At 46.4% G+C, this 25523-nt stretch overlaps 1 protein-coding gene across 5 annotated transcripts in view; it reads left to right on the top strand.

Moving 5' to 3' along the window:
• The window catches only part of adgrv1 (adhesion G protein-coupled receptor V1), a 986427-nt gene that overhangs the window by 790121 nt on the left and 170783 nt on the right, over positions 1-25523 (top strand). For all 5 annotated transcript variants that reach the window (XM_085989059.1, XM_085989068.1, XM_085989050.1 and 2 more), the window contains one exon: positions 20659-20775. In XM_085989059.1, coding sequence (XP_085845185.1) covers positions 20659-20775 — 117 coding nt within the window. The remainder of the gene's footprint in view (positions 1-20658; positions 20776-25523) is intronic.

The raw sequence follows: 25523 nt of genomic DNA, 5'->3' as shown, positions 1-25523 counted from the left end.
GGACCTCATCCTGCTTTTTACCTATATCGTTCATGCCTATATGCACCACGACAACTGGCTGTTCACCCTCCCCTTCCAAGATGTTCTGCAGCCACTCTGAGACATCCTTGACCCTTGCACCAGGGAAGCAACACACCATCCTGGAGTATCGTTTGCGGCCGCAGAAATGCCTATCTATTCCCCTTACAGTAGAATCCCCTATTACTATAGCTCTACCGCTCTTTTTCCTCCCGTCCTGTGCAGCAGAGCCACCCCTGGTGCCAGGAAGTTGGCTGCTGCTGCCTTCCTCTGATAAGCCATCCCCCCCAACAGTACTCAAAGTGGGTATCTGTTTGAGAGGGGGATGTCCACAGGGGACCCCTGCACTACCTGCCTGTGCCTAGTACTCTGTCTGTTGGTCACCCATTCCCTTTCTGCCTGTCCAACCTTTGCCTGCGGTGTGACCAACTGATCAAACGTGATATCCACGACGTCCTCAGCCTCGCGCATGGTCCAGTATGTGTCCAATCGCAGCTCCAGCACTGCAATGTGGTCTGCCTGTAGCTACAGCTGGATACACTTCCTGCACACATAGTTGTCAGGGACACAGGAAGTGTCCCTGAGTTCCCACATAGCGCAGGAGGAGCATACCACGGCACCGGGCTGTCCTGCCATGACTTACCCTTTTATTAATTGCAATTAAATTAAATCAAATCAATCCCACCAATTACACTACAGTTAAATATATTTAAGGGCCCTGGTTTATAAACAGTCCCCGCTACACCACAGAGACTTTAGAAACTATAAACCACAGAGTTAACGTTTATAAAGAGAGAAATACTCACCAACCAATCACTTACCTGCTTTCTGGTGACGTCACACTTCGATTACTTTTTACTTCTCTCTCTCTGAGATTGAAGATTAGTAATCCTACCTGAGCCTCTGGGGCCTTTTTATAGTCGCTCTGCCGCCGAGATTTCTCCCGCTGCCGCTGACGCACTGAGGCCTACCTGAGCCTCTGGGGCCTTTTTGTAGTCGCTCCGCCGCCGAGATTTCTCCCGCCGCCGCTGACGCACTGAGGCCTACCTGAGCCTCTGGGGCCTTTTTGTAGTCGCTCCGCCGCCGAGATTTCTCCCGCCGCCGCTGACGCACTGAGGCCTACCTGAGCCTCTGGGGCCTTTTTGTAGTCGCTCCGCCGCCGAGATTTCTCCCGCCGCCGCTGACGCACTGAGGCCTACCTGAGCCTCTGGGGCCTTTTTGTAGTCGCTCCGCCGCCGAGATTTCTCCCGCCGCCGCTGACGCACTGAGGCCTACCTGAGCCTCTGGGGCCTTTTTGTAGTCGCTCCGCCGCCAAGATTTCTCCCGCCGCTGAGGCCTACCTGAGCCTCTGGGGCCTTTTTGTAGTTGCTCTGCCGCCGAGATTTCTCCCGCTGACGCACTGAGGCCGAGTATCGGTAATGGTAACCATGAAACTATCGGATCCTCGTAAAGCCCATCTGGTTCACTAATGTCCTTTAGGAAAGGAAATCTGCCCTTATCATCCCTGGTCTGGCCTATATGTGACTCCAGACCCACAGCAATGTGGTTGACTCTTAACTGCCCTCTGAAATGGCCTAGCAAGCTATTCAGTTGTAACAAACCACTTCAAAACCCAATAATAAGAATAAAACCGGACAGATCATCCACCATCGACCTCGGCACCGGCTACAGACACAGCAATGGCACGCCCAGCCTAGTTGACCCTGCAGTCCTCCTCACCAACATCTGGGGACTTGTGCCAAAATTGGGAGAGCTGTCCCATAGACTAGTTAAGCAACAGCCTGACATAGTCATACTCACAGAATCATACCTTTCAGCCAATGTCCCAAACTCCTCCATCACCATCCCTGGGTATGTCCTGTCCCATCGGCAGGACAGACCCACCAGGGGCGGCAGCACAGTAGTATACAGTCGGGAAGGAGTGGCCCTGGGTGTTCTCAACATTGACTCCGGACCCCATGAAGTCTCATGGCTTCAAGTCAAGCATGGGCAAGGAAACCGCCTGCTGCTTACCACCTACCGCCCTCCCTCAGCTGATGAATAGTGGAAGGCCAGAGGATAGGGAAATTTTTAAAAAACCATCAAAGGACGATTAAAAAAATGATAAAGAGAGAGAAGATAGCTTATGAGAGTAAGCTAGCAAGAAATATAAAAACAGACAGTAAGAGCTTCTACAGGTATATAAAAAGGAAGAGAGTAGCTAAAGTAAACGTTGGTCCCCTGGAGAATGAGTCTGGGGAATTAATAATGGGAAACAGGGAAATGGCAGACTTTGAACAAATATTTTGCATCAGTCTTCATGGTAGAGGACACTAAAAGTATCCCAATAATGGATAATCAAGGAGCTATTGGGGTGGGGAGGGGGGGAACTTAAAACAATCACTATCACTAAAGACAAAGTACTCGGCAAACTAATGGGAATAAAGGTGGACAAGTCCCCTGGACCCGATGGGCTACATCCTAGAGTCTTAAAAGAGGTGGCTGCAGAGATAGTGGATGCATTGGTTGTAATCTATCAAATTCCCTGGATTCTGGAAAAGTCCCAGCAGACTGGAAAACCACAAATGTAACGCCCCTATTTAAGAAAGGAGGGAGACAGAAAGCAGGCAACTATAGACCAGATGCCTAACATCTGACATTGGGAAAATGCTGGAATCCATCATTAAGGAAGTGGTAGCAGAACATTTAGAAAATCATAACATAGTCAAGCAGAGTCAGCATGGTTTTATGAAAGGGAAATCATGTTTGACAAATTTGCTAGAGTTCTTTGAGGATGTAACGAGCAGGGTAGATAAAGGGGAACCAGTAGATGTCGTGTATTTGGATTTCCATTCAATAAGGTGCCACATAAAAGGTTACTGCACAAGATAAGAGCTCACAGGGTTGGAGGTAATATATCAGCATGGATAGAGGATTGGCTAACTAACAGAAAACAGAGAGTTGGGATAAATGGGTCATTTTTCAGGTTGGCAAACTGTAACTAGTGGGGTGCTGCAGGAATCAGTGCTGGGGCCTCAACTATTTACAATCTATATTAATGACTTGGATGAAGGGACCGAGTGTAATATAGCCAAATTTGCTGATGATACAAAGATAGGTGGGAAAGCAAATTGTGTGGAGGGCGCAAAGAATCTCCAAAGGGATATAGATAGGCTAAGTGAGTGGGCAGGAATCTGGCAGATGGAGTATAATGTGGGAAAATGCGAGGTTATCCAATTTGGTAGAAAAATAAAAAAGCAAATAATTATTTAAATGGGGAGAGATTACAAAATGCTGAGGTACAGAGGGATCTGGGGGTCCTTGTACATGAATCACAAAAAGTTAGCATGCAGGTGCAGCAAGTAATTAGGAAGGCAAATGGAATGTTGGCCTTTATTGCAAAGGGAATGGAATGTAAAAGTAGGGAAGTCCTGTTACAACTGTACAGGGTGTTGGTGAGACCACACCTGGAGTGCTGTGTACAGTTTTGGTCTCCTTATTTAAGGAAAGATATACTTACATTGGAGGCAGTTCAGAGAAGGTTCATGAGGTTGATTCCGGAGATGAAGGGGTTGTCTTATGTAGAAAGGTTGAGTAGGTTGGGCCTATACTCACTGGAGTTTAGAAGAATGAGAGGGGATGTTATTGAAACATGTAAGATTCTGAAGGGGCTTGACAGGGTAGATGCGGAGAGGATGTTTTCCCTCATGGGGGAAGCTTATAATTTCAGAATAAGGGGGCACCCATTTAAAATGGAAATGAGAAATTTCTTCTCTCAGAGGGTCGTGAATCTTTGGAATTCTCTTCCCCAGATAGCTGTGGATGCTGGGTCATTGAATATATTTAAGGTGGAGATAGACAGGTTTTTGAATGGTTGGTAAGGGAGTCAAGGGTTATGGGGAGCGGGCAGGGAAGTGGTGTTCAGACCAAGATTAGATCAGCCATGATCTTATTGAATGGCAGAGCAGGCTCGAGGGGCCAAATGACCTACTCCTGCTCCTACGTCTTATGTTCTTATGAATCAGTAGTCCTCCATGTTGAACACCACTTGGAAGAAGCACTCAGAGTAGCAAGAGCACAAAATTTACTCTGGGTGGGGGGCTTCAATGTCCATCACCAAGAGTGGCTCGGTAGCACCACTGCTGACCGAGCTGGCCGAGTCCTGAAGGACATAACTGTCAGTCTGGGCCTGCGACAGGTGGTGAGAGAACCAACACGAGGGAAAAACCTACTTGACCTCGTCCTCACCAATCTACCTCTCGCAGATGCATCTGTCCATGACAGTATTGGTAGCTGTGGCCACCGCAAAGTCATTGTGGAGACGAAGTCCCGTCTTCACACTGAGGACACCCTCCATCGTGTTGTGTGGCACTACCACCGTGCTAAATGGGATAGATTTAGAACAGATCTAGCAGATCAAAACTGGGCATCCATGAGGCGCTGTGGGCCATCAGCAGCAGCAGAATTGTATTCGACTGCAATCTGTAACCTGATGGCCCAGCATATCCCTCACTCTACCATTGCCATCAAGCCAGGGGCCAACTCTGGTTCAATAAGGAGTGTAGAAGAGCATGCCAGGAGCAGCAGCAAGCATACCTAAAAATGAGGTGCCAACCTGGGGACGCTGCAACACAGGACTACGTGCATGCTAAAAAGCAGAAGCAGCAAGCTATAGACAGGGCTAAGTGTTCCCATAATCAACAGATCAGATCAAAGCTCTGCAGTCCTGTCACATCCAGTCGTGAATGGTGGTGGACCATTAAACAACTAATGGGAGGAGGAGGCTCCATGAATATCCCAATCCTCAATGATGGTGGAGCCCAGCACGTGAGTGCAAAAGACAAGGATGAAGCGTTTGCAACTATTTTCAGCCAGAAGTGCTGAGTGGATGATCCATATCAGCCTACTCCTGAGGTCCCCACCATCACAGAAACCAATCTTCAGCCAATTCGATTCACTCCACGTGAAATCAAGAAACGGCTGAGTGCACTGGATACAACAAAGGCTATGGGCCCCGACGAGATCCCAGCTATCGTGCTGACGACTTTTGCTCCAGCCGCGCCTCTAGCCAAGCTGTTCCAGTACATCTACAACACTGGCATCTATCTGACAATGTGGGAAACTGCCCAGGTATATCCTGTCCACAAAAAGCAGGACAAATCCAATCCGGCCAATTACCGCCCCATCAGTCTACTCTCAATCATCAGCAAAATGATGGAAGGTGTCATCGAAAGTGCTATCAAGCGGCACTTACTCACCAATAACCTGCTCACAGATGCCCAGTTTGGGTTCCGCCAAGACCACTCGGCTCCCGACCTCATTACAGCCTTGGTCCAAACATGGACAAAGGAGCTGAATTCCAGTGGTGAGGTGAGAGTGACTGCCCTAGACATCAAGGCAGCATTTGACCGAGTGTGGCATCAAGGAGCCCTAGTAAAACTGAAGTTAATGGGAATCGGGGGGAAAACTCTCCACTGGCTGGAGTCATACCTAGCACAAAGGAAGGTGGTTGTGGTGTTTGAAGGTATATCATCACAGCTCCAGGACATCGTGGCAGGAGTTCCTCAGGGCAATGTCCTAGACCCAACCATCTTCAGCTGCTTCTTCAATGAGCTTTCCTCCAACATAAGATCAGAAATGGGGAGGTTCGCTGCTGACTGCACAGTGTTCAGTGCCATTCACCGCTCCTCAGATAATGAAGCAGTCCATACCCGCATGCAACAAGACGTGGACGACGTTAAGGCTTGGGCTGATAAGTGGCAAGTAACATTCACGCCACACAAGTGCCAGGCAATGACTATCTCCAACACGCGAGAGTCTAACCACTGCCCCTTGACATTCAACAGCATTACCATCGCCGAATCCACCACCATCAACATCCTGGGGGGTCACCATTGACCAGAAACTTAACTGGATCAGCCACATAAATACAGTGGCAACAAGGGCAGGTCAGAGGCTAGGTAGTCTGTAGTGAGTGTCTCACCTCCTGACTCCCCAAAGCCTTTCCACCATCTACAAGGTACAGGTAGGGAGTGTGATGGAATACTCTCCACTTGCCTGGATGAGTGCAGCTCCAACAACACTCAAGAAACTCAACACCATCCAGGACAAAGCAGCCCGCTTGATTGGCACCCAATCCACCACCTTAAACATTCACTCCCTCCACCACCAGCGTACCGTGGCTGCAGTGTGTACCATCTACAAGATGCACTGCAGCAACTCGCCAAGGCTTCTTCGGCAGCACCTCCCAAACCTGCAACCTCTTCCACCTAGAAGGACAAGGGCAGCAGACGCATGGGAACACCACCACCTCCAAGTCCCCTCCAAGTCACACACCATCCTGACTTAGAAGTGTATCACCGATCCTTCATAGTCGTTGAGTCAAAATCCTGGAACTCCCTACGTAACAGCACTGTGGGAGTACCTTCACCACATGGACTGCAGCAGTTCAAGAAAGTGGCTGCTCACCACCTTCTCGAGAGCAATTAGAGATGGGCAATAAATGTTGGCCTTGCCAGCGACACCCACATCCCATTAAAAAATGAGCAAAAAAAAAGATGGTACACACTGCAGCCACGGTATGTCAGTGGTGGTGGGAGTGAATGTTTAAGGTGGTAGATGGGGTGCCAATCAAGCTGGTTGCTTTGCCCTGGATGGTGTCGAGCTTCTTGAGTGTTGTTGGAGCTGCACTCATCCAGGCAAGTGGAGAGTGTATCATCACACTCCTGACTTGTGCCTTGTAGATGGTGAAAAGGCTTTGGAGAGTCAGGAGGTGAGTCACTCGCCGCAGAATACCAAGCCTCTGACCTGCTCTTGTAGCCACAGTGTTTCTTTGGCTGGTCCAGTTAAGTTTCTGATCAATGGTGTCCCCCAGGATGTTGATGGTGGTGGATTTGGCAATGGCGATGCCCTTGAATGTCAAGGGGTGGTGGTTAGACTCTCACTTGTTGGAGATAGTCATTGCCTGACACTTGTGTGGCACAAATGTTACTTGCCACTTATCAGCCCAAGCCTGAATGTTGTCCAGGTCTTGCTGCATGTGGGCACAGACTGCTTCATTATCTGAGGAGTTACGAATGATTTATGATTTCCCTTTATGATTTTTTTTCCATATTTGGAGTCTTGTCACAAAACCAGGGATATGATTTCCTTATTTTTTAAGTATAGGCTTCGCCCCAGCTGTCAGGATATTGACCTTGAGCCATTTCTCTGGTGCATTGTGGCAGAGACTTGTTTCAAGAGTCTGCAGTTTTGGTGCTAATGAATGCCATTTTGCTGTGACTTTTGTATGACTTTTGTATGAGGCTCTAAGAACTGTCAGCTACAGTAACCATAATTGGTACAGCCATTTTAGCCCCACCTCCTACAAAACACAAGCACATTCTTATATTTTTCACATTTTACAGATGATTGGCTTTATCTGATTTCTTGTCCCTTCAAGGACCAGTGTTGTTTTCTATTTTTAATTGTTTGGTTTGTTTCCTTGGCTTTAATGAGCAATTCCATGTTCGGGTAATTAAAAAATATTAAAACAGCAGTTTCAGTTCTTAATAGAAATATATACCCCTCCACTGATCTGTAATAACAATCACAGTAAAAAGGTCTAAAGCACAAAATGGATTCAAACTGTTTTAAAAATAAAGCCACACATTTCAAAACAAAGTTAAAACTCTGTTGGCATGCACCAAGTACACAGTATTCAATTACCATGGTTAGTGAACAGAATGGGAGCATGAAGGCACTGCTGAAAAAACAGCCTCCATTATCCATGATCTACTTTCTTCCAACTTTTGTTCATGCACATAGCATCTACACAAGAAAGAAGGTTTAGAGTTTTAGAAGAGAAATTGCATTGCTTGTGATAGATTTACTACTAAAATATTGATAGAGTAGGATAAAAATGTAAGCCTCAATTTTACCAGCACTCAGCAGACACGATTGGTGGCGGGTCAGCTGTGAAATTTAAAATGATTGACAGCGGGCCGGGAACCCACTGTCAAAATGCGCACACCTCCATTTCCCAATATCGGATCGGCCAGCACTGAGCAGACCCAACAGGCAGTGGCGGGGGACGCAATTCAAATCATTAGTGGCTTGTTTACAGCCACTTAACAGTGCTTTTTTCCCCCAGCTTTTTAACTTTCACAGGTTTCCCACCGGTTTCTCGCTGTGCCTAGACCTCGTCAGTGAAGCTGAGGCGGGAGGTCAGTGGCCATTGAATCAGCTGATGAGTTGACAGCTTCACATATCAACTCAGAGCTCCCAGCTGATTCAGATATCTCCCCTTAAGCACCAGCATTTCTAAATTTCATTTCCACTGCAGATTCAGGATGGTGCAAGTCTTTACACAAGTCTCCATGCAGTCTGACCTCATTACCTCTCCCACCATTGACAGATCGCTTCTGTCATTTCTACTTCACCTGCCATCTATTCCATCAGCATGGGCGCCCTTTATACTCTCTCACCTTGGTCCTCAGAATCTGACCACAATCAGTCCCAACACCAGCAGCACCAGGCACACCATCAGCACCAACAACCACATTAACCTTCTCCACAATCACCTAATGCTGCACAGGACAGAGGGCATCAGCACCCGACTACATTGCTGCCCGGAATGCCACGGATAGCCTCACCGTGGCCACATTTACTTCAGTTGACGTTACACACCCTGGTTGCCACATGATGCGCCAGGTTGGCACCACCCCAACACAATAAAGCATCCTTACAATGCCCAAGCCATTCCTTTCACACTCATCACCATTGCGGGGGATACCGTTATGTCTCACCATTCATGCAAACTTACTAAGCACTTCCAAAGGTGTACACAAAACTGTCCAAGAATGCAAAGTGTTGAAAATAAAGATTTCAATGTTTGACAGCACATTAACAGAAACTTCACATGAACATTGGCTAAAACAGCCAAGTGCCTACCCTTGTGTGTTGTTAGTTGGTATGATTGGACTAGGATGAGGGTGAGTGTGCCCTCCTGTGCAATGTGCAACCAGGCTGCGTTGGTCTCCTGGGGAGGTCTCTTCCGCCCATTGGAAGGGAAGAGAACCTCCTTGTATGCTGTGACTCCTTCCATAAGCATATGGAGGGAGTCATGGGAGAGCTTGGCTGCAGCCGTGCACCTCTGTGCAGTGCTTGTCAGTATTTGCAGCACCTCAGTGATGTAGAACACTGGCAGCACAACTGTCAAAAGAAAGTTCGCCATGGTCCCTTTAAGGAAACCGGCTGATGACGCATCATCAAATGATATCATCAGACCTGCTTCCTTCAATTGGCTGGGAAACTCACTGGGTGGGCTTAACAAGCCCAATCAGGGAAAGTCATATCGGCGGCCGGGATGGAACCAGCAGAGGGGCTGAGACCTGCCACCGCATCGCCAGCTGAGGTAGGGAAAATTATGACCGTAGTTTCAAAAATATTAAACATAAAAATAGGAGAATGATATTGACAGATTCAACTCACAGTTCTGATTTTATATTAAGTGACATCAAATCTTCGAGATCTGAGCAGATGTCAAATCTGCCTAAATCCAGCCTCCAAGTGCCAGTGTAAACGTCCTAAATTCTGCATTTCAGATCAGCCCTACAGACAGTAATCTGATTTCTATGATAAATGGTCACTTATCCATCGTCACATCCGCTCCAATGGGATCAATTTTGACTTTTACATAGAAACATAGAAAATAGGAGCAGGAGTAGACCATTCGGCCCCTCGAGCCTGCTCCACCATTCAATGCGATCATGGCTGATCATCCAAATTCAGTACCCTGTCCTTGCTTTCTCCTCATATCCCTTGATCCCTTTAGCCTTAAGAAATATATCCAACTCCTTCACAGAATCACAGAAACCCCACAGTGCAGATAGAGGCCATTTCGGCCCATCGAGCCTGCACCGACACATATCCCACCCAATCCCCGTAACCCCTACATCAACACATATCCCACCCTATCCCCGTAACCCCACGTATTTAATCCCCCTAACACTAAGGGTCAATTTATCATAGCCAATCAACCTAACCCGCACATCTTTGGACTGTGGGAGGAAACCGGAGCACCCGGAGGAAACCCACGCAAACACGAGGAGAATGTGCAAACTCCACACAGACAGTCGCCCGAGGCTGGATTCAAACCCGGGTCCCTGGCGCTGTGAGGCAACAGTGCTAACCACTATGCCACCGGCCTTCTTGAATATATTTAATGAATTGGCCTGTACTGCCTTCTGTGGTAGAGAATTCCACAGGTTCACCACTCTCTGGGTGAAGAAATTCCTCCTCATTTCTGTCCTAAATGGCTTACCCCTTTATCCTTAGACTGTGACCCCTGGTTCTGGACTCCCCGACCTTCGGGAACATCCTTCCTGCATCTAGTCTGTCCAGTCCTGTCAGAATTTTATAAGTTTCAATGAGATCCCCTCTCATTCTTCTAAACTCCAGCGAGTATAAGCCCAATCGACCCAATCTCTCCTCATATGTCATTCCTGCCATCCCAGGTATCAGCCTGGTGAATCTTCGCTGAACTCCTTCCATGGCAAGAACATCCTTCCTCAGATAAGGCGACCAAAACTGCACACAATACTCAAGATGTGGTCTCACCAAGGCCCTGTACAACTGCAGCAAGACATCCTTGTTCCTGTACTCAAACTCTCTCGCTACGAAGGCCAACATACCATTTGCCTTCTTAACCGCCTGCTGCACCTGCATGCTTACCTTCAGCGACTAGTGCACAAGGACACCCAGGTCTCGTTGCACTTCCCCTTCTCCCAATCTACTGCCATTCAGATAATAATCTGCCTTTCTGTTTTTGCCACCAAAGTGGATAACCTCACATTTATCCACGTTATAGTGCATCTGCCATGCTTCTGCCCAATCACCCAACCTGTCCAAATCATCCTGGAGTTTCTCGGCATCCTCCTCACAGCATACATGCCCACCCAGCTTTGTGTCATCTGCAAACTTGGAGATATTACATCTAGTTCCCTTGTCTAGATCATTAATATATATTGTGAATAGCTGGGGTCCAAGGACTGATCCCTGCGGTACCCCACTAGTCACTGCCTGCCACTCGGAAAAAGACCCGTTTATTCCAACTCTTTCCTATCTGTCTGCCAACCAGTTCTCTATCAATACCTTGCCCCCAATCCCATGTGCCTTAACTTTACACGCTAATCTCTTTTGCGGGACCTTATCAAAAGCCTTCTGAAAGTCCAAATACACCACATCCACTGGTTCTCCCTTATCTATTTTACCAGTTACATCCTCAAAAAATTCCAGATTAGTCAAGCACGATTTACCTTTTGTAAATCCATGTTGACTTTGTCTGATCCTGTCACAGTTTTCCAAGTGCTCTGCTATTACATCTTTTATAATGGACTCTAGCATTTTCCCCACTACCGATGTCAGGCTTACCGGTCTGTAATTCCCCATTTTCTCTGTAACACCTTTTTTGAATAGTGGGGTAACATTAGCTACCCTCCAATCCATGGGTACTGTTCCAGATTCCATCGAATGTTGGAAGATGATCAGCAATGCAGCTACTATTTCTAGGGCCACTTCCTTAAGTATCTTAGGATGTAGGTTATCAGGCCCTGGGGATTTATCGGCCTTCAATCCCATCAATTTCCCTAACACCATTTCCCTACAAATACTGATTTCTTTCAGTTCCTCCCTTTCATCAGACCCTATGTTCCCTGACATCTCTGGGAGGTTATTTGTGTCCTGCTTTGTGAAGACAGAACCAAAATATGTATTTAACTGGTCTGCCATTTCTTTGTTCCCCATTATAAATTCCCCTGATTCTGACTGCAAGGGACCTACGCTTGACTTCACCAGTCTTGTTCTCTTCACATATCTATAAAAGCTTTTACAGTCAGTTTTTATGTTCCCTGGAAGCTTACTCTCATATTCTATTTTCCCCTTCTTAATCCCTTTTTCCCCCTTTGTTGAATCCTAAACTGCTCCCAATCCTCAGGTTTACTGCTTTGTCTGGCCAATTTATATCTCCTCTCCTTGAATCTTATGCTATCCCTAATTTCCCTTGTTAGCCATGGTTGAGTCACCTTTTTTGTTTTATTTTTATGCCAAATTGGGATGAACAAATTCTGTAGTTCATCCATGCGGTCTTTGAATGTTTGCCATTGCCTATCCACCGTCAACCCTTTGAGTGACATTCCCCAATCAATCCTACCCAACTCGCGCCTCAGACCATCATAGTTTCCTTTATTTAAATTCAGGACCCAACCTCTGAGTTAACTACTTCATTCTCCATCTTAATGAAGAATTCTATCATATTATGATTGCTCTGACCCAAGGGGCCTCGTACAACAAGATTGCTAATTAATCCTTTCTCATTACATAATACCCAGTCTAAGATGGCCTGATCTCTGGTTGGTTCCTCGACATATTGGTCCAGGAAACCATCCCGTAAACACTCCAGGAATTCCTCCTCCACAATATTGTTACTAATTTGGTTAGCCCAATCTATATGTAGGTGAAAGTCACCCATGATGACTGCTGTGCCCTTATTGCATGCTTCTTTAATGCCATCCCCAACCTCCGCATTACTGTTTGGAGGTCTATATACCACTCCCACTACCATTTTCTGCCCCTTGGTATTTCTCAGTTCTACCCATACAGATTCCACATCATCAGAGCTAATATCCTTTCTTACAATTGTGTTAATCCCTTCTTTATCCAGCAATGCTACCCCACCTCCCTTTCCTTTTTGCCTATCTTTCCTGAATATTGAATGCCCCTGGATGTTGAGTTCCCAGCCTTGGCCACCCTGGAGCCATGTTTCCGTAATCCCAATCAAATCATATTTGTTTACCTCTTTGCGCAGCTAATTCATCCACCTTATTACGAATGCTCCTCTCACTAAGACACAAATCCTTCAGGCTTGTTTTTTTAACGCTCTTGGACCTATTAGAATTATTATTTACTGTGGCCATGTTTGATTTAAACCCTTGCTTTCTCTGACTGCCACTTTTGTTTTTCTCCTTCCTATCTTTTGTTTTTATCCTTGTTTCCCTTTCCTCTGTCTCCCTGCTCAGGTTCCCAACCCCCTGCCATTTTAGTTTAAACCCTCCCCCCGAGCACTAGCAAACACTTCCCCTAGGACATCAGTCCCGGACCTGCCCAGGTGCAAACCGTCCGGTTTGTATTAGTCCCACCTCCCCCAGAACCGGTTCCAATGTCCCAGGAATTTGAACCATTTGCACCATTTGTCTAGCCATGTATCCATCTGAAATGTCCTTCTATTTCTACTCTGACTAGCACGTGGCACTGGTAGCAATCCTGAGATTACTACCTTTGAGGTCCTATTTTATAATTTAGCTCCTAACTCCCTATATTCAGCATTTAGGACCTCATCCTGATTTTACCTATATCATTGGTACCTAACTGCACCATGACAACTGGCTGTTCACCCTCCCCTTCCAAAATGTTCTGCAGCCACTCTGAGACATCCTTGACCCTTGCACCAGGGAGGCAACACACCATCTTGGAGTATCGTTTGCGGCCACAGAAATGCCTATCTATTCCCCATACAATAGAATCCCCTATTACCATAGCTCTTTTTCCTCCCGTCCTGTGCAGCAGAGCCACCCCTGCTGCTGCCTTCCTCTGATAAGCCATCCCGCTCTACATTATTCAAAGTGGTATATCTGTTTGCGAGGGGGATGTCCACAGGGGACCCTGCACTACCTGCCTTCGCCTACTACTCTGTCTGTTGGTCAACCCTTTCCTTTCTGCCTGTCCAACTTTGCGTGCAGTGTGACCAACTGCTTGAACGTGATATCCACGACACCCTCAGCATCGCGAATGGTCCAGTATATATCCAATCGCAGCTCCAGCGCCGCAATGCCATCTGCCAGTAGGTGCAGCTGGACACACTTCCTGCACACATGGTTGTCAGGGACACAGGAAGTGTCCCTGAGTTCCCACATAGCGCAGGAGGAGCATACCATGGGGCCAGGCTGTCCTGCCATGACTTACCCTTTAATTAATTCAAATTAAATTAAATTAAATTTTGGGTGCCTGATTGGCGGTGTGCGCAGTCGGTCACCCATATCCGCAGCAAATAGATGGCCTCATTTGCAGTGAAACATAGAAACATAGAAGATAGGAGCAGGAGTAGGCCATTTGGCCCCTTGAGCCTGTTCCGCCATTTAATGAGATCATGGCTGATCATCCAAATTCAGTACTCTGTCCCTGCTTTCTCCCCATATCCCTTGATCCCTTTAGCCTTAAGAAATATATCTAACTCCTTCTTGAATATATTTAATGAATTGGCCTCAACGGCCTTCTGTGGTAGAGAATTCCACAGGTTCACCACTCTCTGGGTGAAGAAATTCCTCCTCATCTCAGTCCTAAATGGCTTACCCCTTATCCTTAGACTGTGACCCCTGGTTCTGGACTCCCCCATCATCAGGAACATCCTTCCTGCATCTAGTCTGTCTAGTCCTGTTAGAATTTTATAAGTTTCAATGAGATCCCCTCTCATTCTTCTAAACTCTAGCGAATACAAGCCCAATCGACTCAATCTCTCTTCATACGTCATTCCTGCCATCCCAGGTATCAGTCTGGTGAATCTTCGCTGCACTCCCTCCATGGCAAGAACATCCTTCCTCAGATAAGGCGACCAAAACTGCACACAATACTCAAGGTGTGGTCTCACCAAGGCCCTGTACAACTGCAGCAAGACATCCTTGCTCCTGTACTCGAATCCTCTCGCTACGAAGGCCAACATACCATTTGCCTGCTGCACCTGCATGCTTACCTTCAGCGACTGGTGCACTCGGACACTGAGCTGTGGGATGCCAAACTGGCATCTTGATGCAGCTGACCAATACCCGTCCCCCCCCAGCTGGCAGAAAGTTAAATGTGGAAGGGGTCGCAATTGCAGACGGGGTTCCCGAGGACGATAGCCCATTTTATTTTTATGGGGCCTGGAGGAGCACCTCTGCGGGTCCCACAAAAATAATTTCAAACTTACCTTTGCTGAGCTCTATTGCCCCTGGAACTGATCGGAACATTCACAGCTGCCTGATTTCACACCTGAATGGCCTGGCTCTAATTTTAAGGTTTAAACACTTCAATTAAATCACCCCTTAATTTTCTATACTCAAGGGAATACAAACCATGTTTATGCAACCTCATAATCGACTGTCCTTATAATAGAATATTCACATATGTTACATTTTATTTCACAGAGACACATGCATTAAGACTTTCAGAAAATTGTGTGCATTTAGATACTGTAGTATTATTGTGTTGTTCTCGTGTTTAAATCCCTTCGTAGCCTTACCCCTCCCTATCTCTGTAACCTCATCCAGCCCTACTACCCTCTGAGAACTCTGCATTCCTCCAACTTTGGCTTCTTATGCATCCCACACTCTCTTCACCCCACCATTGGTGGCTCTGCCTTCAGCTGACTAGGCCCTAAGCAAGTTGTTGTTGAACAGGATGCCAAGGTTTCGCACCATCTGGTCAGTCTGAACAGGTGGCTGGGAAGGGGGCGGGTGGGGTGAATAGAGTCAGTGGCCAACACCTTATGGCTTTGGTCTTCCCAGTGTTCAGTTGGAGAAAAATTTGACTCATCTAGGACTTCTTGTCAGTTAGGCAGTGTTAAAACACAGAGGTGATCGTAGAGTCAGATGAAGTGGTAGCGAGAAAGAGCTATGGTTGGCATTAAGAAGACCAGCATATGGATGAGGAAGAAGGATCAAAGTGGGATCCTTGGGGATATCCAGAATAATAGTCTGGGGTGCCATTGCTAAAGATGTTCTTATTGTATTGAGAGAGGAGTGGAACCATGTGAGGGCAATCCCACAGAGCTGGGAAACGGAGGAGAGGTGACAGTGGAGAATGGCATGGCTCACTATATTAAATGTTGTTGAGCAGTCAAGAAGATATAACACTCTACATTCACAGTCACAGAGGATCTAATATCTGTCTTTGGCCAGAGGTATCTCAGCGCTGTGAGCAGGGCCAAAGCCTGACTGAATGGATTTGAACAACTAGTTTTGGAAGAGATGGATACTGAGCTTGGAGACAACAACACGTTCAATCACCTTAGAAAGGAAAGAGAGGTTAGAGATGGAATGGTATTCAGAAAGAACTATATTTTTACGAAGGTAGAATACTGGTCATTAGGTACTTTTATGAAGTTAGAAGACTATTTTTGTAGCATCAGTGCTATCACTGCTTTTCAGCTTTTCAAAGTGTCATAATATTTGCTGCAGTTTTGTTTCATTTTCTCTGACCATGCAGAGTCAAGCTGAGACCTGGTCAAGTACTGAGTTGCTAAACAACTATAAATATTAGAGCTAGAAGCACCAGGAAGTCTAGTTAGGTATAAATATCAGATTACATGACACTGGGATGGGGTCATTACAAAGTGCACAGAGCAAAAATGTTATCTGAATAGAATACAATTTACTTACTTGGTTACTGATTACTCAGATAGTGTTCCCATCCCCAGTCTGCTACTCTAGCTATTAAGAAACTATTTAATTTTTTGTCACGAATGATATGTTTTAATACAGTGGTTTTCTAATAGGGTAATTAACTTATGTTTAAGTATACCACCCATCATTCTTCTGTAACAATAGAAGTGGTCTCATATAACATTTATTTTTGAGGTCTGGTTGTTTGTGTTTTTTTATATTGATGGGTGGGAAAGGAAGATGGCAGAAATGCTCCTTTAGCTTTTTAAAACTGAGACCAGCCGTATCAACTTTCATTATGTTACATTTTATGCTACATTTTAAAATTATGACAATTGTTCTTCGGTTACAACATGATGGCCCGTATTTTCCGATCACAGGCCTCCCGCGGGCAGAGGCCTGCGATCTGGAGAAATCTGCACCCTTACCCGAGGGCTCCCGGGACGCGCACAGTTCCGATGCTGGGCCTCACCAAACTCCAAGTGCGCAGGGCCCACGTATCTCAAAGGCGCATGTAGTTCACAGCGTCCCTGGGATCACGTGGGCCATGGGGAGCCAATCACAGAAGGGAATCTCCCTTCATACATTTGACAGGAAGACCTGTCAATATGAATGAAGATCAATGAAAAAACATAGTAAAACTTTAAATAATTTTTTTTTTAAATCACATTTTTAAAGTGACTTGAAATTACAATAAATTAAGTATTTTAAACAAAAATTTTATTTTTTGAAAAAATAATTAATGTATTCTATAGGGCTAAAAATAAACTTAGCTTTTTTAAAGTATTTTTAAATGATAAATCAGTGAAGTTTTTTTTACTTTTTTCTACTCTTATCCTGGTAAAGGCAGGCCTTACGCCTTACTACCTAACAGGCAGTTAAGTGGCTGTAATCCCCTTCCCGCCTCCAGGAGACGGGACCCGACGCAGGTCAGGTACCCGCCTCCTGGGAAGATGGCACGGGGGCGGAATGGGCACCCACCCCCAGATTTTGCCATTTTCCCGGCAGTCCCGCCTCCAAACTCGCCTCCCCAGGGCTGACAAAATCGCCCCCACAGAGTTAATGGGCTGAATTTTGTCAATGGAGGCGACTTGGAGGCGGGACTGCTGCTTGTCATGACAATGTCCCGCCTCCATCCTCGGCTGACCATTCAGAGGGATTTTCCCCTGATTGAACTTGTTAAGCCCGCCCTGTGGGCTCAGCAAGCCAGTTAGGGAAGAAGTCACTGACAGATCACGTCAACGTCAGATGTGCTATCTGTCAAGACTTCTTGAAAGAAGAAATTACAGCGTTTGACAGCTCTGTGAAGCTGTCAAACACTGACATTCTCTTGAGTTTGATCAGTTTTTGTGGTGAGGACTGAAAAAACATTGTAAAAAAGTAAATTTCTGATGTCTGATGGATCGGAGGGTCCATCAGCCATTACCTGAAATTGACAAGGTGGATGTCCGCTCTCCCGATCCAGCACGGCTAAAGGCTATAGAAGTAAAAAAAGTTAAGTCAACACTTTTTTAAACTTATCACTCACCTTGCATACTTAACACTCCACACTTGCACCCATCACTCACCTCTACACCTTACTTCCAGGTGCCTCCGACCACCGCAGACCTCCTCCACGTCTCCTCCAACCCGGCGGGGTTCTCCGAGGTCGGGAAGCCTTCAGCTGTGAAGGTAAAATGGCACGAATCCCTTTTTCTGCCTGTTAACTACCTGTTAACAGGCAGTTAAAAGGATTAAAAGCCTTTCCCACCTCCAGAAGACGGGACCCGAAGCTGCACATCCTCCCGCCCCCTGGCAAAAGGGCACGGAGGCGGGATGGGGGCGGGTTTGCCATCCGCCCCCACTTTCTCTGATTTTATGTGCTGTCCTGCCTCCATGCCCGCCTCCTCAGGGCTTGGAAAATCGAGCCCAATGTTTCAGGTCAATGACCTTTTGTCAGAGCCCTGAGAAAAGGTCATTGACCTGAAACGTTGGCCACGATTTTGCCTAATGAGGCGGGTCCGGTGCGGTCAGTGACGGGGTGCGACCATGCTGCTTGTTCTAGCCCGCTCTGTAGAGTGATATTACAATGATTGGGCTTGTTAAGCCTGCCTAGTGCATTTCCCGGCCAATTGAAAGGAGCGGGTCTGATGATGTCACTTGATGACCCGTCATCAGCCGGTTTCCTTAAAGGGACCATGCGCAAATTGAATTTGACACTTCTGCTGTCAGTGTTCTAAAGAATTGAGGTGCTGCAAACACTGACAAGCACTGCACAGAGGTGCATGGCTGCACCCAGGCTCTCCCATGACTCTCCATATGTTTATGGAGGGAGTCACAGCACGCAGGGAGGTTCTCTTCCCTTCCCATGGGCGGAATACACTGCCCCAGGAGATCAACACAGCCTGGTTGCACATTGCAAAGGAGGGCACAAGCAGGGATGTGGTTAGAAGGACCTGGGTGCAGTGCCGCAAACGTTTCAATGATCTCATTAGATCATGACACGTTAGTAAAAAGCCATACTCAACCTCATCCTGCTGTGCCTCTCATCACATCCCCATCACTCTGTCTTCCCTACCCTGCTCCTGCACATCCTTACTCACACCAACTTACATTGCAACTCCACCCATCCCTCTCTATCTACATTATCACTTCCCCATTTCACTAGCCACCCCTCACACTCACCCTCATCCTAGTCCAATCATACCTACTAACAACACAAGGGTAGGCACTTGGGTGTTTTAGCCAATGTTCATGCGAAGTTTCTATTAATGTGCTGTCAAACATTGAAATCTTTAATTTCAACAGTTTGCGTTCTTGGACAGATTTGTGTGCACCTTTGGAAGTGGCTTAGTGAGTTGCAGTGAGTGGTGAGACCTAACAGTACCCCCTGCAATGGCGATGAGTGTGAAAGGAATGGCTTGGGCATTGTAGGGATGCTTTATTGTGTTGGTGTGGGGTGGTGCCAACCTGGCGTATCATGTGGCAGCCAGGGTGTACAGCGTCAAGTGAAGTAAATCTGGCCATGGTGAGGCCATCCCTGGCGTCCCGGGCAGCAATGTGGTTGGGTGCTGATTTCAATTTCAATTTCAATTTCAATTTTTTATTTGTCACATAACCAAATACAACAAGTGAAATCCAGTCAGTGAAATGCTTTTTCCTTAACGAGCCGAGCGCACCAAGCATCAAGGACACTTAGCTGCCTGGTACGCATGGAGCCCGCAAGGACAGCAGCCATCTTCATCGGCGCCATCACAATAGGGTCCGCTCTCGCCTCGCTCCGCCTTTCCCGCACTCCTGCCCGACAATCTTCAGCCGCCGTGGTACCGACGTCCCGGGGCCTGCTTCTCCCTGGCTCTCCTTCCACCCGGTCTGACCTCCGAGCCTCCCGCGGTGTCCGACCTTCCAGGGCCTACTTTTCCCGTCCTCGGTCCTGTGCAGCATCAGTTCATTGCAGAGAAGGTTGGTGTTGATGTTGGTGCTGCTGGTGTGCCTGGTGCTGCTGGTGTTGGGGCTGATCGTGGTGGAATTCTGAGGACCAAGGTGAGATATTTTCAAGGGCACCGATGCTGATGAAATAGATGGCAGGTGAGGTTGAGATGACAGAAGCGATCTGTCAATGGTGAGAGAGGTTGTTCCAATGAGGTGACACTGGGTAGAGAGTTTGCTCCAAACCCTTGCAAGCTGCATAAAACTCAATCTGTCTTCCAAATGCAGTGAGCAACAGCTTCTAACATTGGAAAGTGAACAGCTATGAAATGGGAGCTTTTATAGCACAATTGCAGCTGTCAGGTTAAAAAATAATCCCATTCTGATACAACTCCCGACCTCCTTACCTGACGTGATCCTCGAGCAGCGGGGAAGCCGTTGGCGAACTCTCAAAATCTAAAGGTGAGTTTAAAATAGTTTTTAAGTGCCTGTTAACAAGCTGTTAATAATCTAAATTGCTTCCCCCGCTGCTTGGTGATGGGTCTGTTCAGCGATGACAGACCTGACATCTGGGAGACTAGTGTGGAGGCGGGTTCCCTACCTGCTGTCAAAAAAAAATATTCCCAGCCGACCCGCCACCAAGCGCGCCCACTGACCCTCCAAAAAATTCCCCCCATTAACTCTGTTTCTCTCTCCACAGATGCTGTCTGACCTGAGTATTTCCAGCATTGAGGTTAGGGGGATGACTCTGGGTTTATTGATCATCAACTGTAATATTTTCTTAAATTCTTTAATATTTCAGATCTCGTTTTTGGTGTCCATTTACCTAAGTCGAGAACTCTCGGATGAAAGTTGCTCTGCCCTTGGACTGGTAATGCATTACCTCTACCTGTGCCAGTTCAGCTGGATGCTCATTCAGGTCAGTGCATGAAATCTCTTATCAACCAACCTAAGTCTTCAGGAAATTGGCCAGGTGTTGTCATTTACCAAAAAAGAGTAAAACCAATGAACAAAGTGCATTGAACAGACTATAAAGGAAGATATTCCAACAGTCTGAGAAGCAGACTTACTCATGGGACAATTTCTGAAATAACTATTAGTATTTTTCTGTACACATGAATGAAGATGCAACACTGAGTTATGGATCCTTTAAAATTCGTTTTAAATCTATCTGTCTATATAAAGGTCTTGCATCTAGCACACATCTGTCACACTTCAGATGTCACACTTCTAAGCATCAAAAATAAAAACAAAAAGTATAATTTTCTGCTGTTTTTTTTTACCTTAATAACCCTGGTATCTCCTCAAGGGCAGGAACTAGGAAATTATAGCCAGCTGGCAATCTACAGAAACTTGCAATTGGTCTGCAGTAGACTTCAGTGTTCTGCTTTGTGGCCTTTGTGTACCACTTTCTCAGAGGGATATCTGAGCAGTGGGCTAAAAGGGAAACACCATCTTAGCAGCTAAACATCATGGGAATTTTGCCAGCTCATCCACCGTAGCTTCGGCGGAATAGCTGCAGAAGCTCCAGAAAAATTATGCAAATGCTGAAGTTACTGCAGACGAGCAAGAGAACCTCCATGACCATGCTTCAAACTGCAGACTGCCTATAAACAACACCAAGGAGATCTGCGAGAGTTATATCTTGGAGACATTTCCGGAAGGGTTGGATATTAGGCTGGGTCCCGGACACATTGGGGTTGATCTTGACTTTGCGCAATAGTGTAAAACGGGTGATAGCAAGTCGTCGGCAGCCCATTTAACATCTCTCCTGAATTTTATTTCCATGATGAAATAAAAAATTGGGATAGATGTAAAGTGGGCTGCCGACAGATTGTAACCCGTTTTACACTATCGCACAAGATCAAGATCTACTCCATCGAGTTCCAGCCTTAGCTGAGAATTTCTATGAGCCTGTAAGGGACGGAGTCTCTGCTTGTCCCTTACAAAGGCCGGTGCTAAGGTTTGGATCTCCCATAGAAACATAGAAGATAGGAGCAGGAGTAGGCCATTCGGCCCTTCGAGCCTGCTCCACCATTCAATGAGATCATGGCTGATCATCCAAATTCAGTACCCTGTTCCTGCCTTCTCCCCATATCCCTTGATCCCTTTAGCCTCAAGAAATATATCCAACTCTTTCTTGAATATATTTAATGAACTAGCCTCCACCGCCCTCTGTGGCAGAGAATTCCACAGGTTCACCATTCTCTGGGTGAAGAAATTCCTCCTCATTTCAGTCCTAAATGGCTTACCCCTTATCCTTAGACTATGACCCCTGGTTCTGGACTCCCCGGCCATCAGAAACATCCTTCCTGCATCTAGTCTGTCCAGACCTGACAGAATTTTATAGGTTTCGATGAGATCCCCTCTCAATCTTCTAAACTCCAGTGAGTATAGCCGGGCGTTCCCACATTACCAGCCTTCTGAGGCCACCAAAGGGAAAGGGTACATGTGGACATCACCAGAATACGGCTTGGACTCTTGAAGATCTACAACATTTTTGAGTGTTTTTTGGCCCCCTTATACAGGAGACTGATGGACTGAATATTTTTTGTCTATGTGGAGAGCCCAGCACCCTCCTGCATGGGCTGACTTCATCCAGAAGTCCTGGCTTTCTTGGGTAGGCAGGCGCCGGAGATGTTCCCTAAGTAGCGCGCAGACCCTTACCATTTCCATGCAAAAGTAGGGACCTCCGTCAACGCTGCAAATTTTAGCAGCGTCAGCAGCAAGTGGGTTTTAAGGAAGCTTTTAAAGGGGAAGAGTGAAGTGGAGGAGTTGAGGGAAGAAATTCCAGAGCATGAGGCCCAGGTGGTTGAAGGCATCACTGCCACTGGTGGGGTAAAAGAGGCGGGGGGGGGGGCTGAACAAGAAGCTGGAGTCAGAGGAACAGAGAGGGCTGGAAGAGGTTACAGAGATCCGATGGGATGAAGCCATGGAGAGATTTAAACATAAGGATGAGAATTTTAAATTTGAGTTGTTGGGGGACCGGGAGTCGATGTAGATCAGCAAGGACGGATTGATGAGTGAATACGACGGTGTGGGAAATGATATGGGCAACAGAAATGTGGATGAGTTTTTGGAGGATAGAGGATGGGTGACTGGCTAGGAAATCATTGGACTAGGCGAGTCTGGAACTGACAAAGACATGGGTGAGCATTTCAACAGCAGATGGGCTGTGGCACGGGAGAGTTGGATGGCGTTACAGAGGTCATAGTCATAGTCATAGAGTGATAACGGCACAGAAGGAGGCCATTCTGCCCATCGAGTCCGTGCCAGCTCTCTGTAGAGAAATCCAGTCAGTCCCATTCCCCCGCTCTATCCCTGTAGCCCTGCAAGTTTATTTCCCTCAAGTGCCTATCCAGTCTCTCTTAGAAAACATTGAGTGTCTGCTTCCACCACTTCCGTCGGCAGCGAATTCCAGGTCATCAGCACTCGCTGTGCAAAAAAAGCTTTTCCTTACATCCCCCTGTATCTCTTGCCCAAAACCTTAAATCTGTGTCCCCTCGTCCTTGTACCATCAACTAGTGGGAACAGTCTTTCCCCATCTAGCCTATCCAAACCTGTCATAATCTTGTACACCTCTATCAAATCACCCCTCAACCTCCTTTGCACTAATGAAAACAAATCCAGCTTCTCCAACCTGTCCTTGTAGCTAAGATCCCCCATCCTCAGAACCATTCTGGTAAACCTCCTCTGCACCCTCTCAAGGGCCTTCGCGTCCTTCCTAAAGTGTGGTGACCAGAATTGGAGGCAATACTCCAGTTGTGGCCTAACCAGCGCTTTATAAAGGTTCAGCATAACTTCTCAACTTTTGTACTCAATACCTCTATTTATGAAGCCCAAGATCACATATGCTTTGTTAACCACTCTCTCAATATGTCCTACCACCTTCAGGGACCTATGCACCCTAACTCCCAGGTCCCTCTGTCCCTGCACACTCTTTAAAATTGTGCTATTAAGTGTATATTGCCTCTCACTGTTCCTTCTGCCAAAATGCATCACCTCACACTTCTCTGTATTAAATTCCATCTGCCACTTGTCTGCCCATTCTGCTAGCCTTTCTATGCCCTGTTGCAGTCGATTGATACCATCATCACTGTTTGCCACACCCCCAAGTTTGGTGTCATCGGCAAATTTAGAAATTCTACTCTGTATTCCAATATCCAGGTCATTTATATATATATATCAAAAAAAGCAGTGGCCCCAGCACTGACCTTTGGGGAACACCACTGTCTACCATCCTCCAGTCTGAAAAACAGCCATTTACCACAACTCGCTGTTTTCTGTCCTTAAGCCAATTCCTTATCCAAGCTGCCACTGACCCACCTATTCCATGAGCCTCAATTTTGTTAACCAGCCTTCTATGTGGTACTTTGTCAAACGCCTTCCGAAAATCCATGTAGACAACATCCATTGCATCCCTTCATCAATTCTCTCTGTTACTTCATCAAAAAATTCAATTAGATTAGTCAAACACGATCTTCCTTTTACAAACCCATGTTGGCTCTCCTTAATTAGCTTAAACCTCTCCAAATGACCGTTTTTTTCCCTTGATTATTGTTTCTAAAACTTTACCCACCACTGATGTTAAACTGTCGTTACTAGAATTGTCCTTACACCCTTTCTTGAACAAGGTGTCACATTTGCCACTTTCCAATCCTCAGGCACTTCCCCCGCATCTAGGGAAGATTAGAAAATTATGGCAAGCCCTTCCGCTATCTCCTCCCCCAATTCCCTTAACAACCTGGGATGCAAGCCATCTGGTCCAAGCGACTTGTCCACTCTAAGCCTTTCTAGTACATCCTGCCTTCACCCCTTCCATTGCTTCTACCTTTTCCACTTCTACCGATATTTTGTCAGCATCCACCTCCTCAGTAAACACCGATACAAAGTACTCATTGAATATTCTAGCCTTGCCCTGTGCCTCTAAGCATATATCACCTTCTTTGTCTCTAATAGGCCACACCCCGCCTCTTACTACCAGCTTACTGTTTACATGCCAGTAGAAGATTTTTGGGTTCCCTTTTATGTTAACTGCCATTCTACTCTCATATTCTCTCTTTGCCAATCTTATTTTCATCTTCACATCCCCTCTCAACTTATTGTATTTGGTCTGGTTCTCCCTTGAAGAATTCAGCTGACATGAATCATACACCCTCTTTTTTGTTTCATCATCTTCTCTATCTCCCTCGTATTCCAAGGAGCCCTTGCTTTGGTCCCCTTACCTATCCCTCTTGTTGAAATGTACCTAGCCTGTACTTGGAACATCTCCTCCTTAAAGATCACCCATTGTTCCATTACAGTTTCACCTGTCAGTCTTTGGTTCCATTTTACCCTGGCTAGACCCTTTTGCATCCCATTGAAGTTAGCCCTATCCCAGTTTAGAAGTTGCACTCTAGATTGTTCCTTGCTTCTCTCCATTGCTAATCTAAATCTTATGATATGATGATCACTCGTACCCAAGTGTTTTCCCACAGACACTTGGTCGACATGGCCCACCTCATTCCCCAGCACCAGATCCAGCAATGCCTCCTTCCTAGTTGGACCAAGAACATATTGGTCAAGGAAATCCTCCTGAACACATTTCAGAGATTCTTCCCCCTCCTTTCCCTTTACCTTAGCATTATCCCAATCGACATTTGGGTAACTAAAGTCTCCCAATATCAC

Source organism: Somniosus microcephalus, chromosome 1 (genome assembly GCF_052327205.1).
Source record: "Somniosus microcephalus isolate GS21.2 chromosome 1, FLI_Smic_1.0, whole genome shotgun sequence".
Taxonomy (NCBI): domain Eukaryota; kingdom Metazoa; phylum Chordata; class Chondrichthyes; order Squaliformes; family Somniosidae; genus Somniosus; species Somniosus microcephalus.
The sequence above is the reverse complement of the archived record's forward strand: the minus strand, read 5'-3'. Positions and strand labels throughout refer to the sequence as shown.